This window comes from Patiria miniata, unplaced genomic scaffold (genome assembly GCF_015706575.1).
Source record: "Patiria miniata isolate m_02_andy unplaced genomic scaffold, ASM1570657v1 HiC_scaffold_21, whole genome shotgun sequence".
Classification (NCBI taxonomy): Eukaryota; Metazoa; Echinodermata; class Asteroidea; order Valvatida; family Asterinidae; genus Patiria; species Patiria miniata.
Genome location: NW_024037060.1, coordinates 1,157,016 through 1,182,546, shown reverse-complemented (window position 1 = coordinate 1,182,546; position 25,531 = coordinate 1,157,016). Strand labels below are relative to the sequence as shown.

General features: G+C 40.1%; 1 protein-coding gene across 1 annotated transcript; it reads right to left on the bottom strand.

Annotated features, from left to right (window-relative positions):
* Window positions 1-35: 35 nt before the first annotated feature.
* On the bottom strand, window positions 36-25,026 carry LOC119729482 (selenocysteine insertion sequence-binding protein 2-like). Its single transcript, XM_038202049.1, has 15 exons — window positions 24,845-25,026; window positions 20,301-20,587; window positions 18,708-19,083; window positions 18,282-18,414; window positions 16,771-17,822; window positions 14,350-14,520; window positions 13,616-13,732; window positions 9,735-9,932; window positions 8,835-8,998; window positions 8,258-8,331; window positions 7,424-7,625; window positions 6,427-6,532; window positions 5,969-6,083; window positions 5,276-5,430; window positions 36-4,799 (listed from the first exon to the last, which is right to left on the bottom strand). The coding sequence occupies exons 1-15, from the start codon at window positions 24,881-24,883 to the stop codon at window positions 3,756-3,758; spliced, it is 4,233 nt and encodes a 1,410-aa protein (XP_038057977.1). The 5' UTR covers window positions 24,884-25,026; the 3' UTR covers window positions 36-3,755.
* Between the last annotated feature and the right edge of the window lie 505 nt (window positions 25,027-25,531).

Below are 25,531 nucleotides of genomic sequence, written 5' to 3'. Positions count from 1 at the left end.
TTCACACTCTTTCGTTTGTAACACTCGTGGGAAAGTCATTTTTTATGTAAATTTATTTAAATTTATGGCCAGATGAAATTTAGAACCGTAATTGGATGTTTAGGGTTGCCTGTACTATTTTGGGGATTCAAACAATGCAAAAACAATGACAACACAAGTGACTTTTGTTTGTCCGATTAATCAAAAAAATGTAATGTTCATAAAATTACTTCTCTTTGCCAATATGATTATAATACATCAAGAATTGACCATGAATACAACGTATACACATGCTTTACATTATCATGCACTACAAGACTACAATACTCTTAAATACGTTTTTTTTTTACCTAAAAAAGATTGGCAATTTCTACCCTCTTGACAAAATCTACTTGAGAGAGTTCTACTCGAGTCAATCATAAGTCAAATCACAAGTCCAGTCAACAGATAAGGGAGAACAGTGACTAAGAAATGCCTTTGACACGGTTCGTTTCATTGTGTTGTCATGGACTTGTGATGGACTCGCTTTTTAAATGTGCCACTTGAATTAAAAAAAAAAATTCATTGCACTGATGACATCTCTCGAACTCAAAAATATTTCATTTGCAATTTCACAACCAAAATATTTTGTGATGCAGCACGGATGTGCTTATCAAGAAAGCACATGCCAACACACCTTTTAAAAAACATTAGACATTGTGTTATACAAACGGTAGAATTCTGTCATTTTATGCATTCTCTCGAAATGCAAGATTAGTTTACTCTGTTCAGTAGCATACACATTTTAATTCATGTCAAGGGCAAAGTTTATTTTAATGTGACAAATATTAGACAGATTATGTTAGCAATGTCACCAGCACCAAATCATGCATATTTTATAATCAAAATGCAATTCTCATTGGGCAAAGGGTCAGGGCCATGTGACAGCAAGAGCCAATGGCTAGCTTTGACTGCTTTTGGATACACCATGAATATTAGACTGGCTTACTAGTCCATTTTAATCTCCATGTGCAATTCACATAAAAAAAAATAAAGTTGCTTCAAAGATCTATGAACTATTTTTTTGCCATAAGATCTAATTGTTTTGCTATTGGAGTGTTTTTGTTTTTGACATTTCTACAGGACACATTTGCACAATTTAATCCAAAAAATGTACACTCATGCCTTCAAAAAAACATATTTGAAGGGAAACACACTGTATGGAAAATATAAAAATCAAAACAAGGATTTTTTTATCAGCTGACGGAAGGGTACACAATTTTCTTTTTACTACATGACAAGTTTGACATTGAAGACATCCAAGTTTTAGTTTATGCAAATTATTTTATATGATAATATATATAAATATCTATACAGTTGGCATATAGGCAATCATAAATAGACTTACACCATTTACAAATGAACATTTGACGATTTGTTTTGACAATTTTTCTAACCGCAAACTCATAAAACTTCAGGTGTTACCATCTCAAATAACAAACATTCTAACAAAAAGAAAAAAACCCACAAAACTTGATGAAAAATATTGCAATTAGACCAATTTTAGAATTTTCGTTTATACCTGTTTGCCCCATTTGTCCTCAGCTTAAAACTTGTACCAGTGACTACCAGTTCTTAAGACTTGCCTTACTTCAAATAGAAATATTGAAAATGATGTGTACCAAGGAAAAACTACACATGGTCTCAAATTCAGTACACACAACTGCAAAGAAATTGAATCGTGAAAAACAAAACAACGAAAAAAAACACCACGGCACTGTGCTTTACAATTGCAAACAATAGAATAATAAGAAATTCATGTAACTTGTCGAGTATAAATTTTAACATCTAATTTGTTGCAACTAAAAATGTCAAACGCCTATTTATTGCCTGAATTACAGTAATGATAGCATACGTATGAAAAAAAAGTGTACAAGTTAAAAGTACATGTACATAGCTCAGGTGTTGCAATAGTAGCACATGTGCCAAAAATCGACAAATGAATCTATGACAGGAATAAATCCCATTTTAAAGAAAAGCCAGATTTACTATTGCTTAAGTCTTTTTATTTTAGTCTCTGTAGCACCTGAAACTGCCCTGCCTATTACTCACTGTAGTGCCTGAAACCAACTGAGCACTCTATGGTTTTATTGATTCTTCAGTAAATAAACACATTGTACTACAATGTAATACAATGTAATACAAGTACAGGTGATAATAGGTTAAACAACTTCAAAATAAAAACATTATAGTTGAAGAGATGTCAAATTTTACATTGTACATGTAAGAAGAGCACACAATGAACAAGAAAGGTATCAATAAGATTACCAAGAAAGACGAGAGTGTTTTTACAAATGTTTATCACATTTTTTGTGTGTCAAACTTGTTTAGTAACGTTTTAATGAAATTTTCAATGCAATTTCAATGCAATGCCCATAAACTACAGTCTGTAGCTATTGGTTCTTTGCACTGTTCTTATTATTTTATCCTGCAATCAAAATCTAAGAAAAACATTGAGATGACGAGAGAAAAATATATGGACACAAAATGTAAGAGTAATCCTGAGATGGTTTGAGCCAAAAGTGCCCACATCTGTCACATAGAACATTTCAGAATAATTTCCAGAAATTACAATTAATGATGTAATTCATTATGACACAGCTCTTGAAAAAAATGCATCACACATCAATGAATGACACGTCACAAACTGAGAAGTGGGTGGTTACGATTAAAAAGAGTTTTAGGAAGGGTTTTTTTTTTGGTACTGCCTTGTCTTTGGTAATGTGCAAGGACACTAAATTCTCCTTGACAAAAACTACAATTTTAAGATATCAATGTTTTTTCCTTGTCAACTGGCAAAGTGAGCTCAAACACAAATTTGTAATGCCACAGCTAAACATTCTTGCTTGAATTTGCAAAAGTTGAGCACTTTCAAGAATGGTACATTTCTCTGCGAATGTTGTGTGAAGAAACGTTTGCTAATTTGCATTTGCAGTATGGACGAGCCATCGTGCTGGAAACCACTGCCCTATGGAAGGATGTTGGAGATGGCTCATCTGTTTTCCAAAAACACTTTACGTGGGCAACACAATGCATTATTGGTAGCCTACCATCATGGTCGATGCATGGTCGATGCAAGTTTAAATTAGCCATTGACAATGGCTAGGGTAGGGTGATCACCAATAGTGAGCAAAGATTGTTTTCCAAATATTTGAACATCTGCTGATGATAGATATATATACATTTCTCAAGAGTGAGTCAAAATTTGGTTGATCGAGACGGTGAAATACACAAAATACACAAGTCGTTGAGGCTGATCAGACATACAGCCAACGATTATCAGACATAACATGTTTACATCATTTCATTATTCTGCATAGATATCTGTCATTTTTTTCATTTGGATTTACCACATCAATTTCTGTTCATTCAATGCTAAGAAGGCCCTTCCAGCATTTTGACGCACCAATTGGTCTAGTGCTCAAGAGACAATTTTAGGGACATGTTTAATTCTGATCTGTGGTCCACAAGATCCTTCGAATCAGGGGACTTGCTGCCCCTTAAAAGTTCAAGATTTGGGTTGACTCAATAAGTAACCACTAGCCACTCTTTCTAGCTTGGCATTGTTGCATACAAAAAATGGAAGGACTCTTTGGCACTGAAGAAAAATTTGAGCATGTCTTTGACACGATTTTATGTACTTCAGTATTACATACAAGTAACATACTGGTAGTTGCACCATTTTTAAGATGTAGAACAAAATTGTTTACTTTCTTTTACTTTTTGGGGGTTACATCTCAGGTAGAATCTTTCGAGACACAATCTAGGTGGTTCTCGCTAGGTTGGCTGTCCAGAGAACTTGACGGATTCCCATCCACGTTCTTGTTACCTGTGTTCGATTTACATACTGACTTTCCTGACTGTACGCAGTCTTTGTTCGTGCACTCGCAAGAGTTCAGTGATTGCGGGCAATGCTCAGAGTGGGGCATTTGGTCTCTGTCTGACAGGGAATTTTTTAAAGGTTTTGAGACCTTCGCCTCTGGTATCGGATTAGAAGCATCTTCCTTGTCATCATTGTCGTGGAGTGTCAGTGATTGGATGGTAGTCTGGGTCTCTGCAACCCAGTCAGCGATGCGTCCTTTGTCAAGTGGGAGGTCTGTCTTCCTTTTCAAGATGGCGAGTCCTCCATCTTCCATTTCATTATCATCATCTTCATCATCGTCCTCATCCTCGTCCTCATCTTCCGAGTTCCGTCGGTGGAAGTCGGTATCGATCCCATCCAGGTCTTCTTCATCTTGATCCTCATCACTCAGATTGGAGGCATCTTCGTTGTCGACATCATCATCTTCGATGTCATCAAGTTCGGCAGCTTCCAGGGTCTCCGAGGACGTCTTGGAGGCGCCTTGCTCAACGGTCCCAGAATCCTCGCTGTAAGCTCCTTCCTGGCTGAAACCTTTGTCACTCTCATAGCCGCCTGTTGTGTTGTCGCCCCCTGTCTCCACAAACTCTGGGGCCGTCAACATTGAAACCGGTGCCCCCGCGGTATACTGCGTGGTCGTGACTGCGTCGTCAAAGCGGACCTCTCTAACAATCTCGTTCCCCCGGCTGTCCACCTCGGGTTCCGGGTCCGGATAATCCTCAGATATAGGCTCCGAGATGACACTGCTGAAGGATATACCGCTGCAGCCAGACAGGTTGCGGTAGTGGCCAAGGTGGTGCCGGTGTTTGGAGAAAGGAACCGCCGTGGCCGCTGCTTCTAGCTCCTGCTGGTACTTGCGGATCATGGAGGTGTAACTCTCGCGGGCATTCTTGGTTAGGTCCAGAAGGTTCTTGTAAAACTCCTTGGAAAGGGAAAAGAAAAGACAACAAATCAAAACAGATTACAAACAAACAGCTTGTCTTACCTTTGTAGCTGGGCTTGATACCTCTTCGGACCGATAACATATGGACCTGCAACAATATAGTGCTCACCACCATATAACCTTCACTTTATAGTAGGCCAAGTTCAGTTCTCTTTTCTAAACGTTCCATTTGTGGTTAGAAGTCTCTTTGCAAGAAAGCTTTCCAATTCTTTGCCTCCAAATGCAAATCGAAGGATTCTGTCACTGATTTCTTGATTCCAATCTCGGCTTAGAATTTCAAATGGGAACAGAATTTTGATATTTTTGTCGGACACGAAGGGCCAGCTCATTGTCCACTAACGGACTGTCACTGACTACCTGCCTGACTGAATCACTGATTATAAACCAAAACTGTGACCTTTGGGTACAGCACGACTAGACAAGCCTCCACTTGTTCTATTTCATTTTCTACTGACCTCCGCTCCATCATAGTTGAATATTCCCACCACGCTGACGGGGACTAGCTTGTTGACGGCACGGCCTAGCGCCTTACGGCCGAGGGCAAAGACAACGGGTACATTCTGCTCAGCGGAGAGTGCCATGATGCGATTCAGCGCATCATCCAACCCACCTGCAAGTAGCCAAGTTCAGAGATTCAGGGTAACAGAAGACAGACTTTGGGGAACATTATGTAACAGATCAAACTATTACTGCCTAAAACATGGTTTCAGGATCCTGCAAATATATCCAATAATAGGATTTGGAGGATCTAATCTTTCTTACACATGATTGTGGTTTTGGAAATGTGCAAACAGTGATTTTGTTGCGAGTTCAGGAATTTTGTGGATGGAAGCACTGTACATGTGTATCTGGCTCCAGAATCTGAAATTTCGTGAACGAGAGCAAGGTTCAGCTTCTCATTTTTAGGAAGTGTCAAAATTGTTTTAAAAAAGCGTCTTCAGTTATTGTATCGTTTCCTCCTAACTGATAACATGCCCAAATATGAAATAATTTCATCAACTGTTTTGTATTAGTCCATGCAGTCTTCACTCCAAATAACTTCCCTCAATAAATTGCAAGGTAAATTTCCATATATTATCACCCTGCACTTCACTTACAAAAACAAATTGGGATCACTTGCACAGTTTTGGTGTTTTCATAGTCTTTACCTTTGGACTGTATTCTCTCCAGATTTGGCGAGACCATGATGCATTTGATCTTCTTGAGTTTGAGATGCTTGGTGACTTCCCGTAGTCCCATCACGATACGTCGCTTAGCCTTGGCCTGTTATTAATGACAAACAACAAGATGATTTCAGCCAAGAATAAAAAAAAGACTTCAACTGACTGTGCGTCAACACAAGAGAGCTCTCTGTCAACTAAAATCTAGAGCATGTTAAGGGCACTCAGTAGGATCACTGATTCATCATGCAAGTAGTTCATGTCATCTATGTATACCTGCACATAAAAAGCATTTGGTCCTCGATATTTCAAATATTTCTCATTTTGTTGAGAGGGTACTTTTGAACTGCAAATCAAATGATCTCATAGTTGGGAACTGCTGCTTGAGGATGCATTACGTCACTTCTGGAGGAAGATAAGAGGGTATGGTCTGAATCCCTGCCTACCTTTGTTGGGTCTTTATGGTACTGTCTATCCTGGAACCTGACCAAGGCCTGTAGTAGTGTGGTGCAGCATGCGTCAATGTCTTTGTCTAGCACTTGGTTGCAATATCTGAAAGCAAACAGTAGCAATTAACCATTACCCTACCAGATCCTACAAAATCAAACAACAGGTGTTTTTTTGGTTGGATTTTGTAAGATAAGATTTAGGAAGTTACAACCAAGCCACTATTGTTGGACATAGAACTTATTGCTTTCTTAAGAGTTGAGTAAGAAAATATGTGCCCAATGGTTTTGTGCAGTGTTGGATTTTTGTGTATTCTCAACGGTTCCTAACAAAAAAACGAAATACTTTTTGGTTGAAGTATGAAAAACTAAACAAATAAAAAAGATTCTATACTCTGTATTGCATATAATTGCAACCCCCAAAAAAGCCTTCTTCTGCATGAGAGAGACAATAGAATGCCAGACTTTAATGCAAGATATTTCACAACCAAATTTTTGAAATATGGCAAAGCTGTAAACAAGTAAACATTTGGTTTTGCCCTTCATCGATCAAATGTGATAAGCTCCGTTATAAGAGTTTGTGGGAAAGCCTTCTCAACACTACTTTTGTGGGACTCGCACCCTAGGCCTCCTGTTTATCAGTGCAAACGTCTGGGAGATGTGCATTTTAAAGAAACAAGTTTAGCTAATATTCTTGAAGGCAGCTCTCAAATCATGCACAAAAAATGGATTTCAACTTATTTTTTGAATATACGAATCAAACAAATGCTCTTCGGATATCCAATTGATGATCAAATATTCAAATATTCGATATTGTCGGTATATTCAGGACAGCCCTAACGTTCTACCACTCATAAGCAGGAGAAACTACTAAGGAGTTAGTGGGTTCGAATCCCACCCAAGTAAGCTTGTGAAGCTCTCAGGCAACACTGAGCATACAGTGGTAGTAACATTACATAAGTTAAGGGAAAATTACACAATTCTTTGATGGACTTACTCTCTGAACCTGCGGCTGTGAATGGATGGATTGGCCTGGGCTGGGGAAGTCGACTTGAATCCCGTGGCTGGACTGGACAGGCCAGAGCTGAGGGGCGAGCCAGGGGAGAGGGGGCTCATACTCATGGGGGACATCTGGCTCAGGGGTGAAAGGTCACTCTGGGAGGTCATGAAGGGGGAAATGTTGGAGCCTCTCTCGCTAGCTGTCAAGAAAAGATAAAAAGTATTAAGCCTTTGGCTTCAACAGACCTAACAAATATACTGCAAGATATTGGTCAAATATGAGGGCCTTACCACAGGGAAAATACAAATTATGAGAAATGTTTCAGAACCATACATAACTCTTTGGCTGTTTGACCACCTAAGTTTTCCAAATTTTGCTAGTCAACATTTTTCAACAGACATTGACAAGAAACGTGAAACTGCTGGAGTATGATGTGGGCTTTTGTGGTGAGTAAAGTACCAATTGTGACAACATTTTTTTCAGAACCACACTTCTTTGCATAAGTCTATTTCATAAAAACGAGTCAGTTCACCTCTAAAAAAAAGGTTTGCCTTATATCAGGGATGCAGTCGAGTTTATAATTTATGACAAGTCCCTGCAAGTCCATCACAAGTCCCAATTCAACTCACAAGCTATTCAAATGAGATTTAACAAAGGCATTCCTTTGTTATTGTTCATCAAATGTTTCTTGTGACTGGACTTGTGATGGACTCGACTTCATCCCAGCATACTGCATGCTTAATAAAGTGCAAAAATATCATTCACTTAGTGTATTGAAAGGAAGATACCAGTGTTGCATGCTTTGTGGTTTGATCACTTGTCTGTACTCACCGTCTTGTGATAAGCCTAGGCCAGCATCTCCACTCATGGCATCTATCGTCTTATCATCACCTTGAGATAGTCCACTGGAAAAGAACAAATCAAAGAGACACGGTGAGGTAGTGCTGTAAGAAGAGTCTTCAAATGCCAGTTAATTAGTTGTTTTAAACTACTGAAATAAAGTCTTAACATGTATCTCTCATAAGGACACTCATACTTTTTATCTTGTTTTTTTTTTTAACAATATACATTTTATCTTTATCAATTTATATTTTTCGTCTTTTATCAACTTTTTTGTTTTATCTATATCTACCACTGTACATGTAATTCTTGTAATTCTTGAATTTTCCAGTTTATTGTTATTCTTGAATTTTCCAGTGGTTTTAATACCCTTTTCAAGTTTTTAGGATTCAAAAATGCTTTTTGAGTTTTTTAAATAGTGAATTATAATCTTTTTTTATTGTTTATGATTTCATCGTGTTGGTCAGTGTTGTTTCAGGAATCAGGGATTTTTAAAGTAACAAAACATCATTGAATAGAATGGAACTGAATTGAATATTAATCTTGGCCTAAGTCTCCAGTGACTTACTCCTCTGCATCTGACAGGCATGTCTCCTGCAAGGTGCGTAGTCTCTTGTTCTCCTCTCGCTCCTTCAGGATGACTCTCTTGAGAGCGCTGGGTTTCTTCTTGACGGGATTCTCCCGTTCTTTGCCTCTCTTTGCTGGCGCTGACGCATCTAAAGGATTGTGACCCTAGAGGAGAAAAAAAAAATCAAGAAATTAATCCTCTTTAACTGCAGAAATAAGATGAATACTACAGAGGAGGAAAGGCCAAAAGTTCACCAACAAAATATGTGTAAAAGACTGCAAGAATCAAGAGTCGGGTGAGCATCTTGAGGTTTAAGTTGTTTTGCGAATACATTTCTTGCATGCCTGTATGAGGTTAGGAGTCCAATCACTCAAATCATTACTCACTCAGTACTTGGTCAACACAGCCTAGGTGCTTGGGCTTGATTCCTAATATACCAACTTATATCTCAATAAACTTGAGGACTCAGACTAAGCATAGCTGGGGTGTGGTGTCATAATTGGTAGCAAAACAGTGAACCTGTTGTGCCACTAGAAATAACACCAACTAGTGTTGGGCTGACAATTTTTCACAAAATTTTGAAAATTGGAAAATTGGAAACTGACTAAAAACTGACAAAAATACTAGTTTAGCAGCATCTGTGACAACTACAACATTATCAACTCCGTGCACAAGCACCCTTACTCAGTTATAAGGACAGAGTTTGGAGGGACTTGAATGTATTGCTGCCATACACCTGCCGACATTCAAGCTAAAACAATACAGGCATGTGCACATTCAGAATCAAATAAATTGTGCATACTTCACGTCATATGTAGTTGGTACAAAACGTGTACCTGCCACGGAACTCTCACGAAGCACGTTCTATTGTTTATACACCAAGATTCTATTTTGTCTTACCAGGGCAGGCTCCTTGTGGGTCGGTGCAGCCGGCTTGGGTGCAGCCACCATGGCAGTCGCTGCTGCTGTAGTAGGTTGCTTGGCCTCGATGTGGGGCTGTGCTTTAGAGGGCGTCGCAGCAAACGGCACAGCGGCAGGGCGGCCTTTGCCTGCAATCCCCTGCTGCAGTGTCTTGGCTTTGGTTTCTTGCTGTTGTTTCTGTAAAAACGGACACGTACAGGATTAAGTTTGGATACTCATTTCAAATACACATCCTGCATGCTTACAGGCATAGTGGTAAGTAGTATACATTGTATCACCCTAAACCAACTTTCTTGATTAAAAAACATGTTAAAAAATTTTTTAAGTTTACTAAATGCATAAGTACTGTAAATCCCCCACTTCTAAACATTTTCACACAAAAAGGGGGAAATAAATTTAGAAATTCAGTTCAAAACTCTCTTTTGGGAGGGGGGTGGGAGGTGTTTCAGCACTTACACCAGAACAATCACGAAAAAGAGCTAATTTTATTATTTTCAAATGAAATTCCCAATAATTTGTTGTTCAACTATTCTATCAAAACAAATATACATGTATGTGTTTCGAGTTAACAAATATTTAGACAACATGTTACATAGAGAACCAAATAGGGAGGCAACTGTTACATGTATATTGCCACAATGTAGTGTATTAAAATTCGGACCAATTTCTCCCATAATCACACTGCTGTTCATTCTCTCTGATTCCTAAAATCAAGTTCAACCATGAAAGTGGTGACGACAGAAACCAATCCAATACTGTGGTTTCCTTTTCCTGCATGAAAACGCAGGTGGCAAAACTGAATCATCAACTGTTTCAGAAAAAACAACCAATTATGCATATTGAAACAAAACCCATACAACTAAACAGTGCATCTGGCACATTGCGGAAACCAAACGCTGACGGGATGCATTAAGATAATTTTAAAGTTGAACAAAATAATCAATGGAGCAAGGTTTTAACCTGCGACCTCCGGATGCACTACCAACTTAAATCCAGAGGTCGAAGGTTCAAAGCCTGCTCCAGTCAATTTCTTTATTAAAAATTATTACAGTGCACCTAGTCATTTTCCCTTTGTGGTTTATTTGAAAGGATGCATTAACCCTAACCGTCCTAAATACTTCAAAATCCTCATTGCATAAGTGGAGGATTTTGAAGGATTGAGGCTGTTTGGCAACAATGTGTCAGTTGATTTCGGAGGATGCATTGTGTCAAGGTCTTAGGCTGAACCTTGTGTCATTTATGCCCGGCCATGCATAAATTTATGCCTAGGTAATAATTGAAACATCCGAACTGCTCCTGAAAATCATCCGCACTGTCTCAACATTTTCAAAGTGATTGTTGGAGGATTTTCCAGGATTGAGGCAGTGGTCGCCCCTCCATTGAACAAATTCAAGAAATAACGCCGTACGGATGATTTTGTAGGATTGAGGCTGTATCCATTTTTACATGGAGGTATATGTACATGTAGTTGGAATATTTTGCAGCATTGAGGTTGCATCCTTGGAAAAAGGCCTAGGTAGTTAGGGTTAAGGTCAATTAATCCTTCATCCATTTTACCCAATAAACAGTGTACATGTACCTTTAAACCCAATGCCAACCCCCCCCCCCCCCCCCCCACCAATCCTCCCCCCCCCCCCTCCACCCACACATACATGTACACACCCACACGTCGCACCACCCATGCATCCAGTACCACAGACACCCACATGTACTAGCAGGATAGGACTGAGGTAGACCGATAATCCCCTTCAATCTATCCAGGAAGGAAGCTAGGGGGGAAATTACCCCCGATCCTGCCCCCTGTTTCAGTTTTCCTCCCCGGCCCCAGCGTATGGCCAAAGGAAACGCTGACTCTGACTGACATGACTGAGGTTGCGGTGTTCTACTATGGCTCAGCAGTTTTTCTTTTATTTTTAAAAACAAATGACGAACTCCAACTGTTGAAAAATTACAAAAATAGTGTGTGAGCTTTAGCTTCACAAATTTGGTTCATAAGTCCTTGCCCGATTCAGGCTTTCTCAAATTGTAAATAACATGTTGGCACCATACATGTGTGTGTACTTTTCTATACACCTCAAATTTCAGGCAAAAATGTCAGAGTCCACTTACACAAAACTGAACCCTAAGAAAGTAAAATATCTGAGGTTCTTGTAATTGTATCTTCACAAGTAATATAATTCCTTGTATATTTTTGCCAGGATACTTCCCAATTCCAACGATTGAGTAGGAACCCAAATTCTTTGTACTGTACTTTTTTGTGGCTTCACGTTCAATGTACGGTTATAGTGTCTACACTGTAGACCAATTCAGGCATGCAATCAATTCTATCACAAAGGCCCCCTTCAATGGCGAAAGCATTGTGCTAGCTATTGTTCAGATAGTCCATCACAGCACAGTTGCTGTGTACGGTAACTAATTTACAAACCCCTTTAAGAGAAATCCACCAACCATGATTAATTTAAAGTGAATACGAATAGTCTTCGCACTACATGTTTGTGTCTTAATTATGTATAAACGTGTCAATCATTATAAAGGTTGATATATTGTCGCATATTGCTTCACGCATGAAGGCTGGCAGCTTGAAAGACTTGTATGTGTAGCTGTAGCTGTGCATGTGGATAATGAATTTCTAATGGTTTTTAGAACTGCTGCTAACATAACAGAGTGAAATACAATATTGATGTGATTGTGCACACCACGTTATCATCAGTGTAGATGAATTACAGCACAGCCAAAATTTTCAGCGATAACCTTGGATGTACATACAGCAAAGTTTTCTGTGAATGACGTTTGACGGAAGTCCGATAAGCAGGACGATATACTACGGTTGACCTTTTCCAACATCGTAAACACAGAATACATGTACACGTATGCTGAGAGTTCAGTGAGAGAAAGGGAACACCAAGGATCTGATCTTATCTCAGTTCACAATTTTCTTGTTTACCATTTAATAAAAAAATGAAACACTTCTGCCTGATTTCATACCGTTTCTGGCTAGTTTTTTTAAACTCCAGTTTGTCAAAATTCAGTCAGATTTCTTTTCCACTATTGGGATATTTTTCGTAAACATATTTCAAATTGTTATTTATGTGGTGATGAGCAGCTGGTAAAAAAGAAATATTGACTTTTTCAATATTAAAAAAAAGAGACGATCATCCCCTTTACAATAACATTAAAATATCTGAAAATAGACTTGGGACCTCTCTTTCCAAAATTATGCCTATTTGGAGATTTGGATGTCACAAAAGTAAGAACAGTGAATACAGCCGCATACTGCTTTGTACAATGTATCGTTACATGTACATACAGAAGTGTACATGTGTACCAGTATGTAAAATTGTTCATTATTCCCAGTCAGTTGTATCCACTGAGCTGTATCATATTATATGTACTACAGAGCTAACTCACCCGTAGCCTTCACAATGTAGCCCACTGGGCATATCAATGATTTTGCCCAAATCTATGGAAGGCTCAACATTTTGCATGACTACATGTATTGAAATCTGTGTTTGTATTAAAAACCGATACTTATATGAAGCCAATATGCCTAAAACTGAAATGTAAAATGTGTGTAAAATCAGTAAATCAGCATTTCCTATTATTGCGTGTATGCAAGACGTGCTTCTGAAAAGTTTAATCATATTGTTCATGCTTATGGAACCGCACCTATACAGCTGTGTGTTTGCTACACTCTCGTATTGCAATTTCGAGATCCCAAGTGAAATTTCATTTTATCCTATTTCAATGCACATTCATTCAACATGTCTGCGCCCAGGATGTGTCCAAAGGAATGAGGGGTTAGCGCTCTAGTCATGTTTATGCTGTTATCTGTGGTTGTCTCTGAGTAGGGGCTGGCTTACCTCCAGTGCTGCCAGCATGTCTCCCAAGTCATACTCAATGGGCATCTTGGTCTTCTTGCTGGGTTTCTTCAGATTCTCCTGCAGCTGACGCTGCTCCTCAGTTATTTCAGAATATTCCTGTTGCCAAAAAAAGTGACAAACTCATTAGATAATTAAACTAAATGCCACTCTTTTTGCAGGTTACTCCCCACCTAATGCCAGAATCCATTTAGATGCTCCTGGGTAGGGAAGGCCAGTGGGACGAAACAGCTCGTCCAAGCATGAAAACAGACATGTATTGCCAGCAGCTGGATTCGAACCCTTGACCAGACTATCACGAGTCACAAACCTTGTCCACTCTGGCCACATTGGGGGTTGGGATGTACCTTAGCTTTTGTACTATCCGAAATCTCAGTGTGGACCGACGTCAAACCTGAGACTTTGGGAACTCCTTCGGGAACTCACTTGTTCATACTAGCAAGAATCTAACATGGCCTATACACGGGTCCAGTGCTCTGAGTTCTGAGAGTCATACACTGCGGGTAAAATTCAGCCCTGGTTGGAGTCAAGCTTGCGAGCCTCTACTCGGGTAGAAAAACCAAATGGTTTTGCCAACCTGTGTACAAACCGGTGTAAGCATGAACATCGTGCCTTGTGCACCCATGTTCAATCGGACCCGGTTCCATTCACAGAGGAGTCACGTTAATTTCTAAATGAGTAGGAGAGGTGACGGTGTGAAAACGTCTTAAGGATACCTTTGCAGCAGCCTGGGCTGCCAGGATGGCCTTTTTCCGTCTTTTCCGCGCATTCTTCCCGTCTCGGATCCCGCTGGCTGCTGCTTCCGGATTCAAGAGGTCTTCCGGTTTGATGATGTCAGCAGAGTTGGCATCCACGGCTTCGACAGGCTCTGAATCCTCAGGACTAACCTATAGACATGATAGAGAGAAAGTTAAAGGTTAGCCTGACACAAATGCTAATCAAAGTGGACAATTTGCGTACAATTAACCCTACTCTCTAAAATCCTAAATCCTATAAAAATCCTAAATCCTCCCCATAACTGTGGAGTAGCCTAATAGCACAATCTTTGTCCTTTAAGAAAACTGAGTCATAAAGCTCTTGACCCATCAAAAACAAGCAAAACCAGCTTTTGGATTGTGGAGGATTGGGGTTACTCAAGCCTAAAGTCAATATTCAAAAAGAGCAATAAAGTATGCAAGATGTATTTGGAATAACTGTGCATAATTTAAGATGTAAAATTCACAAATACGTTAAAAAAAAAAAAATCAAATAAACGTCAGTGAACACAATGTAGGGAATCCGACCAGAGACTTTTCATTTGAGGTATAGGTACATGCACAATGTACATGTATGATATTTGCCAAAAAACCAAGCACATCTCAGAAATTAAACACAATCTCATAAAGTAGAACACTTTCACTTCAAAGTTACCTTTTCTTATAAATTTGATTGTTCCAAGCCACATTTAAACCAATTATACAGCATGTAGTGTTGTTTGAATTACGAGTATCATTTGGAAGATGAATCAAGTTTATGTACCTGTAGCATGTTTTGATGAATAATGACATCTCAAATACCCCGACACAAAATCTCAAAAGTGTATATCCCCAATTTTTTATTTATGTTACATGTACACTGACATAATCTGCACATTTACATACACGTCACATGTGTTTGACGCATGAACTGTATACATTGTATACATTGTATATATGTACCTATTCATTTTCAGTACAACACTGCAAGCACGAGCAGATCACAGTATTAACATACATGTACATGTAGTGTCATGATTCATAATCTCAGAGCTGCTGGACTTTGAGCCTGATCTCATCTTCACGATTATGGACAAGTTAAAAATAAAGAGCTTGGCACGGTACGAGGGGAGGGGCAAAATCCAAGACATGGCAAATACTGGCTGTCTGGGCAGAGGCAGTGCATAGTGTAGTGTGCTATACTGTGCCGAACTTGCAGCACAAACATTCATTCATACCTGTACCATACTGTACATGATACGATACCAAGAATGTATATAATGTACATATACACGCACATGTGCACACATTTTGTGCACACAGGCATGACAGGTCAAATTGTTACCCTTACATACCAGTATGTAGGTTTTATCAGTGAACAAATGTCAGGCCTACACGCACATGCACCATAATATAAAGATACAACTGGATATAAATGTACACATGTAGATTACATGTATTACAACTGTACGTGTACATGTACACATACTACATGTTAGTATTGTTACAACACTGTGAATTTACAGTTGAAACACATGTCACACAAAAAACACTACATGTATGTATGTATACTGGTACATCCCCCCCCAAAAAAAACCTTGGTCATGTTGGTTTATAGGTTTTTAAATGCATCCATGAACTGTGAACATTTAGAGTGTAGCAATACACTACAACCAAAGATGTAGAAAAACAAATGTATGTGTACATGTACCGGTACTTGTACAAATAATGTACAGGTCAGGTAGGATGGGTGTGAATGAAGGCATTTTATTAAGAATATTTCAAATTCCTTGAATATGAAAACAAATCCAGACAATAGTTATTAGAGATCATGCTACCGTTATTATGACAAGACGAAGTTGAGAGGACATGAAAACAAACAGGTTTTGTTTCAGTAAAATTAGATTTTTGTTGTTTTGTTTTGGTTCCAGGTTTTGGTTTTGTTTTCATTTTTTTTGGTCAGGGAAAATGCCACAATGAAATTAACATGTGAAGTCCTTATTTTGAATAACAAAACATTTGATGTGATAAGAGCAGACTTTTATGAAAATATTTTTTGGGGTAGTTTTAGAGGAAACTTGAATTTTAATGAAGTATGAGTTAAAAGAGAATATATAAAGCAAAAAAATTTTATTTTATATGATTCCTCCTTGATGTTGCTATTTTGTTTGTTTGTTTTGTATTGCTATTTGCCATTTCTACATACTTTGCCCCAAAATTAAAAAACATAACCAGGCCAGATTTTTTTAAGCTGTTTAGGAGTCGGTGTTGCCCTGCTAAACATACAATTTCTCATGACAAAAATACAGTGACTAGCGGTTTAACAAATGAGAACGATTGGAAGCAATCTGTAAGTAGGCAAAACTTGTGCGCACTTGGCAGATCAATGATTGCACACATTACCTGCTGTCTGACGGGAGCCGATCTTTGCTGTTGGAGGATTGCACTGTATGATCGTGGCTGTGAGCCCTGGGAATTCCCTCCGGCTGGTCCTGCTGGTGCACCCAGAGGCAGCTCAGGAAAATCTCCCATGTCTGTTAGCGCCGGAGGCGGGGGGGGTGGCTGTGCTGGCAGTTCATTCCCTGGTTCCTCAGCACCTTCGCGAGCCTTCCCCGCCCTCTTGCGATCCTTCTTCTTTTTCCGTTTGGCATTCTGGGCCGGGGAATTGTCGGCGCCATCCTGCGCTGGAATGTACTTAGTCCCCGGTCTTGGCTGACCAGTTCGATTCCCGGGAGTAGCAGCATTGTGATTCTTCCTCATGTTCTCGATAGCTGTGGGAAATTGCGGTTGCTGGTGCATCAGCCCTGGTCCCACGTGGGGATGATTGAGGGGTTGGTTTGGTATCGGGACTGGATGGCGCGGGAGCGGAGGCTGGCTAAGAATCCGGGCATAGCTGATGGGTTGCGGCAGGTGTTGGCCTAACGGTGGCGGCTGCTGCACAAGTTGTTGTTGATGCTGGGGTATATGCTGCTGCTGCTGCTGCTGATGTTGCTGCTGCTGCTGTGGCAACCTCGGGGGCACTGCGTGATGCAAGTGTTGGGTCTGGGCAAAGTTTGTCACAGGGGGCATCATTTGCGGCATCACAGCATGTACAGAGTTCTGGGTGCTGTAGACCACCGACGGGCTCCCTGAAGGCTGCGGCTGAGTTATATGCCGCGGTACCGCGCTGACCACAGCACCACTATACTGCTGGTATCCCTGCGGCTTGGCGGTGGGTCCCGTTCCAGCATCGTGAGTGGCCATTCCAACAGAGGTGTGGTTGGTCTTGGCGTGTTTGGGACTGTAGTAACCGCTGTCACTGTCAACAGTTCCCGCTTCTGTCTCCGAGTCGGTTGAAGTTGAGGTTTCCTGGCCTGTCTGATTTCCCTGCGATCGACGTCGCGGCTTGGACTTGTGCCGTCTCAGCATGCTTGGCTTCTCAGCCAGAGTTTTGTTGGCTATTTCATCAGGAAAATCTGAACAAAAAAGAGGCAATCATCCTTTACATTGTTCAAGATACAGACACGGATGAAACGGTAAGTGATATCAATTACAATACTATTACCACTTATTATCAGGTCTATAAAAAACTCGGTACTTTTCCTTTTTGCTGTATTTGGAGAGATGCAGAGTGTGAAATTACAGTCAGATTTGAGCAATTATCACAAGAACTACATGTACAGCTCCGCAAAGCTCCATGGAAACAGCACTAGAGCTGTAATCTGTAGGGACTGTCACAATATTTAAAATCTCCGTCTTTGACCTGGTTCTCTCAAGGTGGACCCATGTTGATTTCAACACATGTAGGTGAGACTATTGTGTGAAAAGGCCTTCTCACAGTTCAAATCCAGCACAGGAAGTGGGTTTTTTCCTCAACATGTTCAATGAATTTTTAGTAATAAAACTGATCAAGAGAGTAATTGAGTGTTTTTCACCTGTTTGGCAGCCAGCATCCATGCAGACCAGTGTCTTGGGATATCTCCTGCTTTCAAGACTTGAAGACGATGAGCTCCTGTCTCGTGACGAGGAGTGTGCTCCGGGATACTGACGATCCCTACTGCTGGAATGCTGTGCAGAAAAGGGAAGAATAATTGAACAGGGACGTTGTTTTAAACTGTAGAAATATATGAAGGTTCAAATGTCGATTGGAGCAATGTTTTGGAGGATGAGTTAAAAAGATATTTAACACGGCTGTTTGACCAGTTTGGAGGTGTCTTCAACTAGATTTAAAAATTAATCACTTCTGTAAAATGACCAAGAATGTTCTATTCATGGTATTCATTTATAGAACGGCGTTCGAAATGTGGGGAGAAACCCATTAAAGTGCACCTTAAACGTTTTGCAGCAAAAGCAGAACTTACCCTACTCTGTCTAGGCGGTGCTTCTCTCTGCATGTAGGAGCCATACCCTGCGCCCTGGTAGGACCCCATCGGAAACTGGTTCCCTTCCCCTGGATAGTTTGGGTAATATCCTGCATAGTGCTGTGGCATGTGGTATGACCCCTGGTGCACAGGCACCGGGCCTGGTATGGCACCCTGACTCTGTTGGGGCGGGTAGTATGACTGTGGGTAGGACTGCGTCATGAAATTTGGGGCCTGCACTGGGTATTGCTGGCTGGAGTAGACGTCATTGGAAGGAGAGGGGTAGGGAAGGGCAGAGTTTAGAGAAGAGGGAGGGTGCTGATGTGAAGGGTAGTTTGGCCATCGTACCTCAGGTTTAGGTCCTGTACCAGTAACACTGATAAAAAGAGTAATAAAAATGCACATTCATAAATTTCATTTAATTGAAAGTCCACATAAAGTGTATCATTTTAATAATCACCTACAAGTTAACCTCTTTTTTTTTTTTTTTGGCACATCATTTTTATCTTCACCTACATGTACATGTGTCTATGGCATCAAATACCAGGGCTGTACCATATTTGAAATTAAATGCAATTCCCCCTGTACAGTGAAAATGTACACTCAACTGTCAAGACACATGTACATATATAACATGTACAATACACAAACCAGTACCAGTGCAAATCTGAACAGTCATTGCCTAGCCATGTACCGTATTTAATAAGTTACCGTCTTCCATAACCACCTACATTTTTGTGTACATACATGTACACTACATTGTACTTGTAGTAAATTAAAAAATAGTCCAACAGCCACCATACTGTTTAACATGGTCAACGTACAATTGCATTTTCCCCCCCAATACATTCTCCTTAATCATAACTGTAATTTGTATTATTCAAATATGTGTTGCAGTTCGTGAAAAATGATGCAAATGATACAAATACAGGGGAATTAAGATATTTTGTTTTGTTTGTATATCACCCATATCTACATGTACCGATACATGAACCCTGGTTTACGTGATCAGCTATAAGTGGCTGGATGAATCAAGCGTGATGACAAATAGGTCATTACTACTGAAATACTTCAGGTCATTAAATGTCAATGTTCACTTACAATGTACATACTTCTACATACAGAGATACTGTAAATACTTAATGCACTTTGCACATGTGCACAACTTAAAAAAAAAAAAAAAAAAAAAAAAAACTGATATCAAAATAGATTAATTATTAAACTGATCATCAGCTTATAAATTGCAAACAAAATAAATAAAACACTGTTCTGTTCATTACGGATGGTTTCCTTGAACTTACACCTATCAACAAAAAGTGTACCCATGATTGTGGCCTAATACATAACTTTCACTTTCGTTTTGACAATGAAAACATTCAGGAAGTGACACAAGATGTAATTTCAGTTTTATCACACACAAAAATGCATGAAACTTATGTTGATGTGGAGACTTTGAATGATCAAAATGGATTTCACCTAAAAAAAAAAAAACATTCATACGAATGACAATGCACTAGCCATTCTCCAGCCCTGCATCTGGGCGAGATATGTAGTTAGCGTTCTGGCCCATGTGTATCTTATCACACCACTCACCTGTCTTGTACAAATGGATAGCAATTAGTCAGGTAGCGGGGCAGCTCTGTCAGTGTGTAACCAGACCCATTGGGGTTACCCATGTTCTGGTGTGCAGCAGGCCCTGCCATCTTTGGATTGAAGGACCCCGGATGAGCGTGCCCAGTGAAGGCCTGTCCCGCTCCGACACCATGGGCTTGTGGGGCGTGTCCAGGCTGAGGGTTGGTGGGCGGGGGCCGGCCTCCTGGCTTGGCCAGGTTGGACTGCCCAGGGATAAAAGGTTCCACCTCAGCAGACAGCAGTGTCCCCTAGAAGAGAGGAGAACAAGTATCTTGTAAATTTGACAGAAACTTGAATTCGTCTTAAGTCCTGTGTACATCGTTTAGTGTACACATGTATAGGAGGAAAGGCAATGAGAATAACAGGAAAAGGTAATTGCTTGCTACAAAACACGTCCACACATCCTGCAGAAGGCAGCATCCTAATTGTACACGTATGGATACTTTCAGTTGACCCCTTCATCATACATGTCAGTCATCAGACCAACAACAACTTTACTCGCCTTCCACCCCCACCCGGGGGAGTCAGCTTGGCCCATTGGCTCTTTCCTCGCCTTCCACCTCTATGGCCCAGGTTCCGTTCCTGCCCTGGTCTACATGCAGATTGAGTTTTTCAGACCCTACCGGTACCTGATTCCGTGGGGTTCCCCCAGAACACTCTTCTTGGGTTTTCTTCCCACATCTATAACTGTGATTTCTTTTCACTGTTTTCTCTCTACAGTTAACTGCAGGTTTGCAAGGTACGGTACAGTGCCTAGGGCGCTTTTCAGGAATCCTTGGTTTCACTACCAGAAACAATGGAAGTCTTAGACTACAAATGCCCATCGAGATATTCAGACATTAAACACCAGTATACAATGTACAATTGTACATGAACTTGAGCTTCAAAAATGCAGTATTTCACTTCGATTTACAAATTGTTTAAAAAACAGGTTTGTGGGCAATGCTTGCTTTGCAGGCAAATGCTGGCTTTCTGGGCAAACACCCGCATCACGGGCGAATGCCTGATTCACAGAACAAGTCGTCCACTTTGTTTGTAGGCTTTGCAAGACTGACTGCACTGCCGCCCAACTTACAAAATATGAATAAATATTGCAGCAGATGCACGACAATGTCCGCATAAGATACGGTAACTAGGAGTGACACCATCAATCTTATTTATTTATTTAATTTTTGGGGGTTAAGAATTTAGGTTCTGCAAGATTTTTTAGGTTGGGTGGAGTAAGGCCAAATAAATAGCAACATGTTAAGTGTCCTGCCTTTTTGGAAGGAGGCCCTTTTTTTCCCCCCAAAATGGCTGCCCGACCCATTTTCCAAAACAACCGGCCGGGCTATTTTTGATAGACTCCATTGTAGCAAAACGTACAAATTGACAATTTCCACAGCATAATCACGGTGATGCTAGAGAGCACGACTTTTTTTCCCTGAAAAAGATCATTAAATTATCATTTGTTTTCTGGGTTTTTTTTTTTTTCAAATTAAAAACAAACAAAAAAGGAGGCGGCCTTCATAAAGGAAGCGGGCGGGGACGCTAAACATGAAAGTTTTTTTTATTTTGCCTAATAGAAAACTCTAATATTTTCTTGGCCTTAATCAAATTATATCACAAGAACACGTGTAACTGTACAAATTATCCTACCACTAAGTAATTTTTACCTTGATAGCGAACGAAAAGAAGTCCAGCCTTTCTCAGACGTCTATTTTTTGTGTAATTTCCAAATTTCCAGTACCGTCTGTTTGCACATGTTTGCGTATTTAAATTACAATATCGAAAACATCATGCACGTGCTGGATTGTTTCTGCTGTCAGTCACATAGACTTGAGTCAAGGTGCAACCCGGAAACGAAAAAAGACCACGGAAGTGCAGTTGCAGCACAAGGACCCATTGAGCCCCGTTATTCTCATGGTCTTTTTTCGTGTCAGGATTGCCACGTGCTCCTTGACTCAAGTCCACGTGACTGATGATCTTTTCGATGTTGGAATTTAGATACGCAAATGTGCAAACGAACATGGAAATTACACGAAAACTAGACGTCTAAAAAAGGCCAAACTTCTTTTCTAGTATCCCCATAATGACATGAATGAGGGTGAGTGTGTTTCTAATTAAGCATAACTAAAACTAAAAACGGCGTCTAAATATACAATTTACTAAAAATGAAAAATTGACAAAGTTCTTCATTTCGGGTACATGTTCCAAGTGTCATGAGTGTGGCCCTTATTTACAGAGGTAGCCCAGTAAATTTGCCACATGTACAATGATGTACGGAGCTAAAGCTAAATAAATGAGTGGGCGTGGCATCATTAGAAAGAATGTTGCAACCTAAGGCTTCTTCAGTGGTTGTGTACAAAGTCTACGGGGAGTAATTGCAGAATACCCTGCCACTCGGAAATACACCCCTGAATTCTCTGGCTACGAGGTTGGAATAACTGGAAAAGAAACAATTCCAGCTAATTCCAGCTAATTCCAACAATTCCATTGCCAGCTACGCGGATACTAAGTGGGGGTCACCTTGAAAACGAAGCAACACAAAATGAATGGGAGTTGCTGAAAATTTTTAAAGTCCAAACCATACCCTGTTGCCAGCTACACGGATACAAAGTGGGAGTCCTTACATGTATATGCTTGAGAACGAAGCAACACGAAAGTAATGGGAGTTGCTGGAAAATTTTTAAGTCCAAACCAACTACCCTGTTGCCGGCTACGCGGATACGGAGTGGAAGTGCAGTGGAGCATGACGCATAGTACATACATGTAGTGCTGAGAAGGTTTATTGAGGGCAATCAACCGTGACTCTGTAGCCGGCTAGGCTACGAGGTGCATAGAATGGATCCAGTGGCAGGATATTCTACAATAGTGCCGTCTACGGAGAGTCAAGAAAATTTTCTAACTATTTCCTAACAAATTTGGAAATATTATAAGATGGAATTTTTGCGTCGGGCTGATATAAATCAAATTATAGGTTTTGCCCTTCACCGACGATTAAACACTGTATACTCAGTGTGTTACCTCCCGAGTGAAAATTGGAAAAAATCACTCGGGTGGGACTCGAACCCACGACCTCCCGCTTAAATTCTAGTGCAGAAATTTGGAAATGTTTCTCAGTCCCAGATATTCATGTCTTAGGCCAAAAAAAAAAATATTCGGTCTCTGGTCAGACCAAAGTTCTTCAAGCTTGGATTGTACAGACAAGGTGGGTACTATTTTGCTTTTTTTGGTGTACTCATGTACATTGGTGTCCTCCATAATTTGCCTTGGTGCTTTCGATCATTTGCCTTGGTGCAATTTCCCATTCCTTGGTGCTCTTTGGTAAAAAAAAAATTGAGGCGGTGCGGAAATAGAGGGCGCTGTTGGAGCTACCGCGGAACATTTTGGAAAAAAAAAGATCGACGCGCATGACTAAAATCGACGCGCGCACTTTGGCCTTACCATCATTTTGCAATTAGGCCTACTGACAACTGACCTTCATGGAGATTGATACTATGATACTGATACAGTGATAGGAAGAAAAAAAGCAGCGTCAGGTTGCAACATTCTTTACGCATCATTTGAAAAAGCAATGTACTAGACAAGACCGTTACAGAGTGAGTTAAAAAATATAACGGCGGAATCCAAACCATTCATGCAAACCCAAATGCCAAAAACTATGTTTCAATTTTTCATATTTTAAAAAGGCAGTGTATATTTTGCCGGAGACGGCAACCCTTCAGTAAACGTTAGTTTGCCGGATATGCACTGAACATGCGCAGTTACTGTTTTTTTTGTACTTAAGCATTTTCCGGTGACAAGTTTTAGTCTGGCTCCATGCCAAAATTATCGTTGTTACCTCGTATTCACAAGATGGGATTCAGACCATTTTATAATTTCGGACTTTATTTCCCTTTTAAAAAAAATCCTCCAGAGCCACAAATCTGAAAAAGAAAATGTAATACTCTGCAAAAAATGTTTGAGACATGTTAAAATAATAAAAGAAGAATATTCTTATTTATTTGGGGATGAAAAAAAAACAACTTAAAAATGTGGTGCGGTCGGAATCGAACGCGTGTCATCCCAATTACTAGAGCCTTTGCTTAACCACTACACCAAACGTGCTACACAACTTTTGGTGGGAATTTAATACATGTTATAATTCAGCCCTATTTTAAAGAGTACAGCGCCCTCTGTTGATATGGATTGCCGCCGGCAAACCTTTAGTAATCGTTAGTTTGCCATCATTACCTCCGGCAAAATATCCACTACCTTTTAAAAATATATTCATCATGTTCATGTAGGGCCTAGCCAAAAATAATATTAATAACTGGAAATCCAATTTCATGAGCAACTTTTAGATGAAAAAATACTGAAATTGCTCAATCCGTTTAACGAATATCACTATAATGACCATTTAAATCATTCACCAACACAATGACCCTTAAGTTATGGCATTAAACTCTAGACTTAAGCTGAACTGCTGAAGTCCAATGCAAGATAATGATGATCAGGGTGATGAACGATTCATCTTCACTCACCTGAGGTGATTTTCCTTCAGCCATGTCAGTTTCAGACATTTATTGTACCTCAAAAAATACGATCATTATAAAGCCCTTCATCCATGCTGAAGATTTCAACTATTTTCCTTGACGAAAAGTGGCAATTCCCAGTGACTATTATCCAAGCGTATCAAGCCTTCGCACACTACCACTGTAAATACGGACTAAACGGAGTACGCAAAGTGAAGTGGAAAACTACATGCAGTGACATGGGTTGGGTGTGGAAAATGGCAAAATGTTGTAACTTCACTGATCCCTTACTACTTATACCGCACGACTCATTACGTCGCTCTGGGTACCAGTTGGATTGCAGGTCACGTTTACGTTTGTTCGGATATTTTTGACAAGAAAATAATAGTGCTTTAAAGGAAACTATCAGGAAACACCTCCTCTGCCCAGTTTTAGCCTCTGTCCGTTTCATTCCGAATGTGGTATAAATGAGAGCAATTCCCTTAAGAAAACTTTATGTAATAAGAGATTAGTTCTGAGTGTTCTATTGCCTCACAAGGCTCGAATCTCGTGCGCTCATGGGGCCGGGAATTCACCTTTAATGCACGTCGTCAAGATTCACGCTATGCCAGATCCGAAAAGATTTCAGTCAGCATCACATGCAGCTTCGCGACAGGCACCACGCGCGCAAAAAACATAAACAAACCAATTAACTTG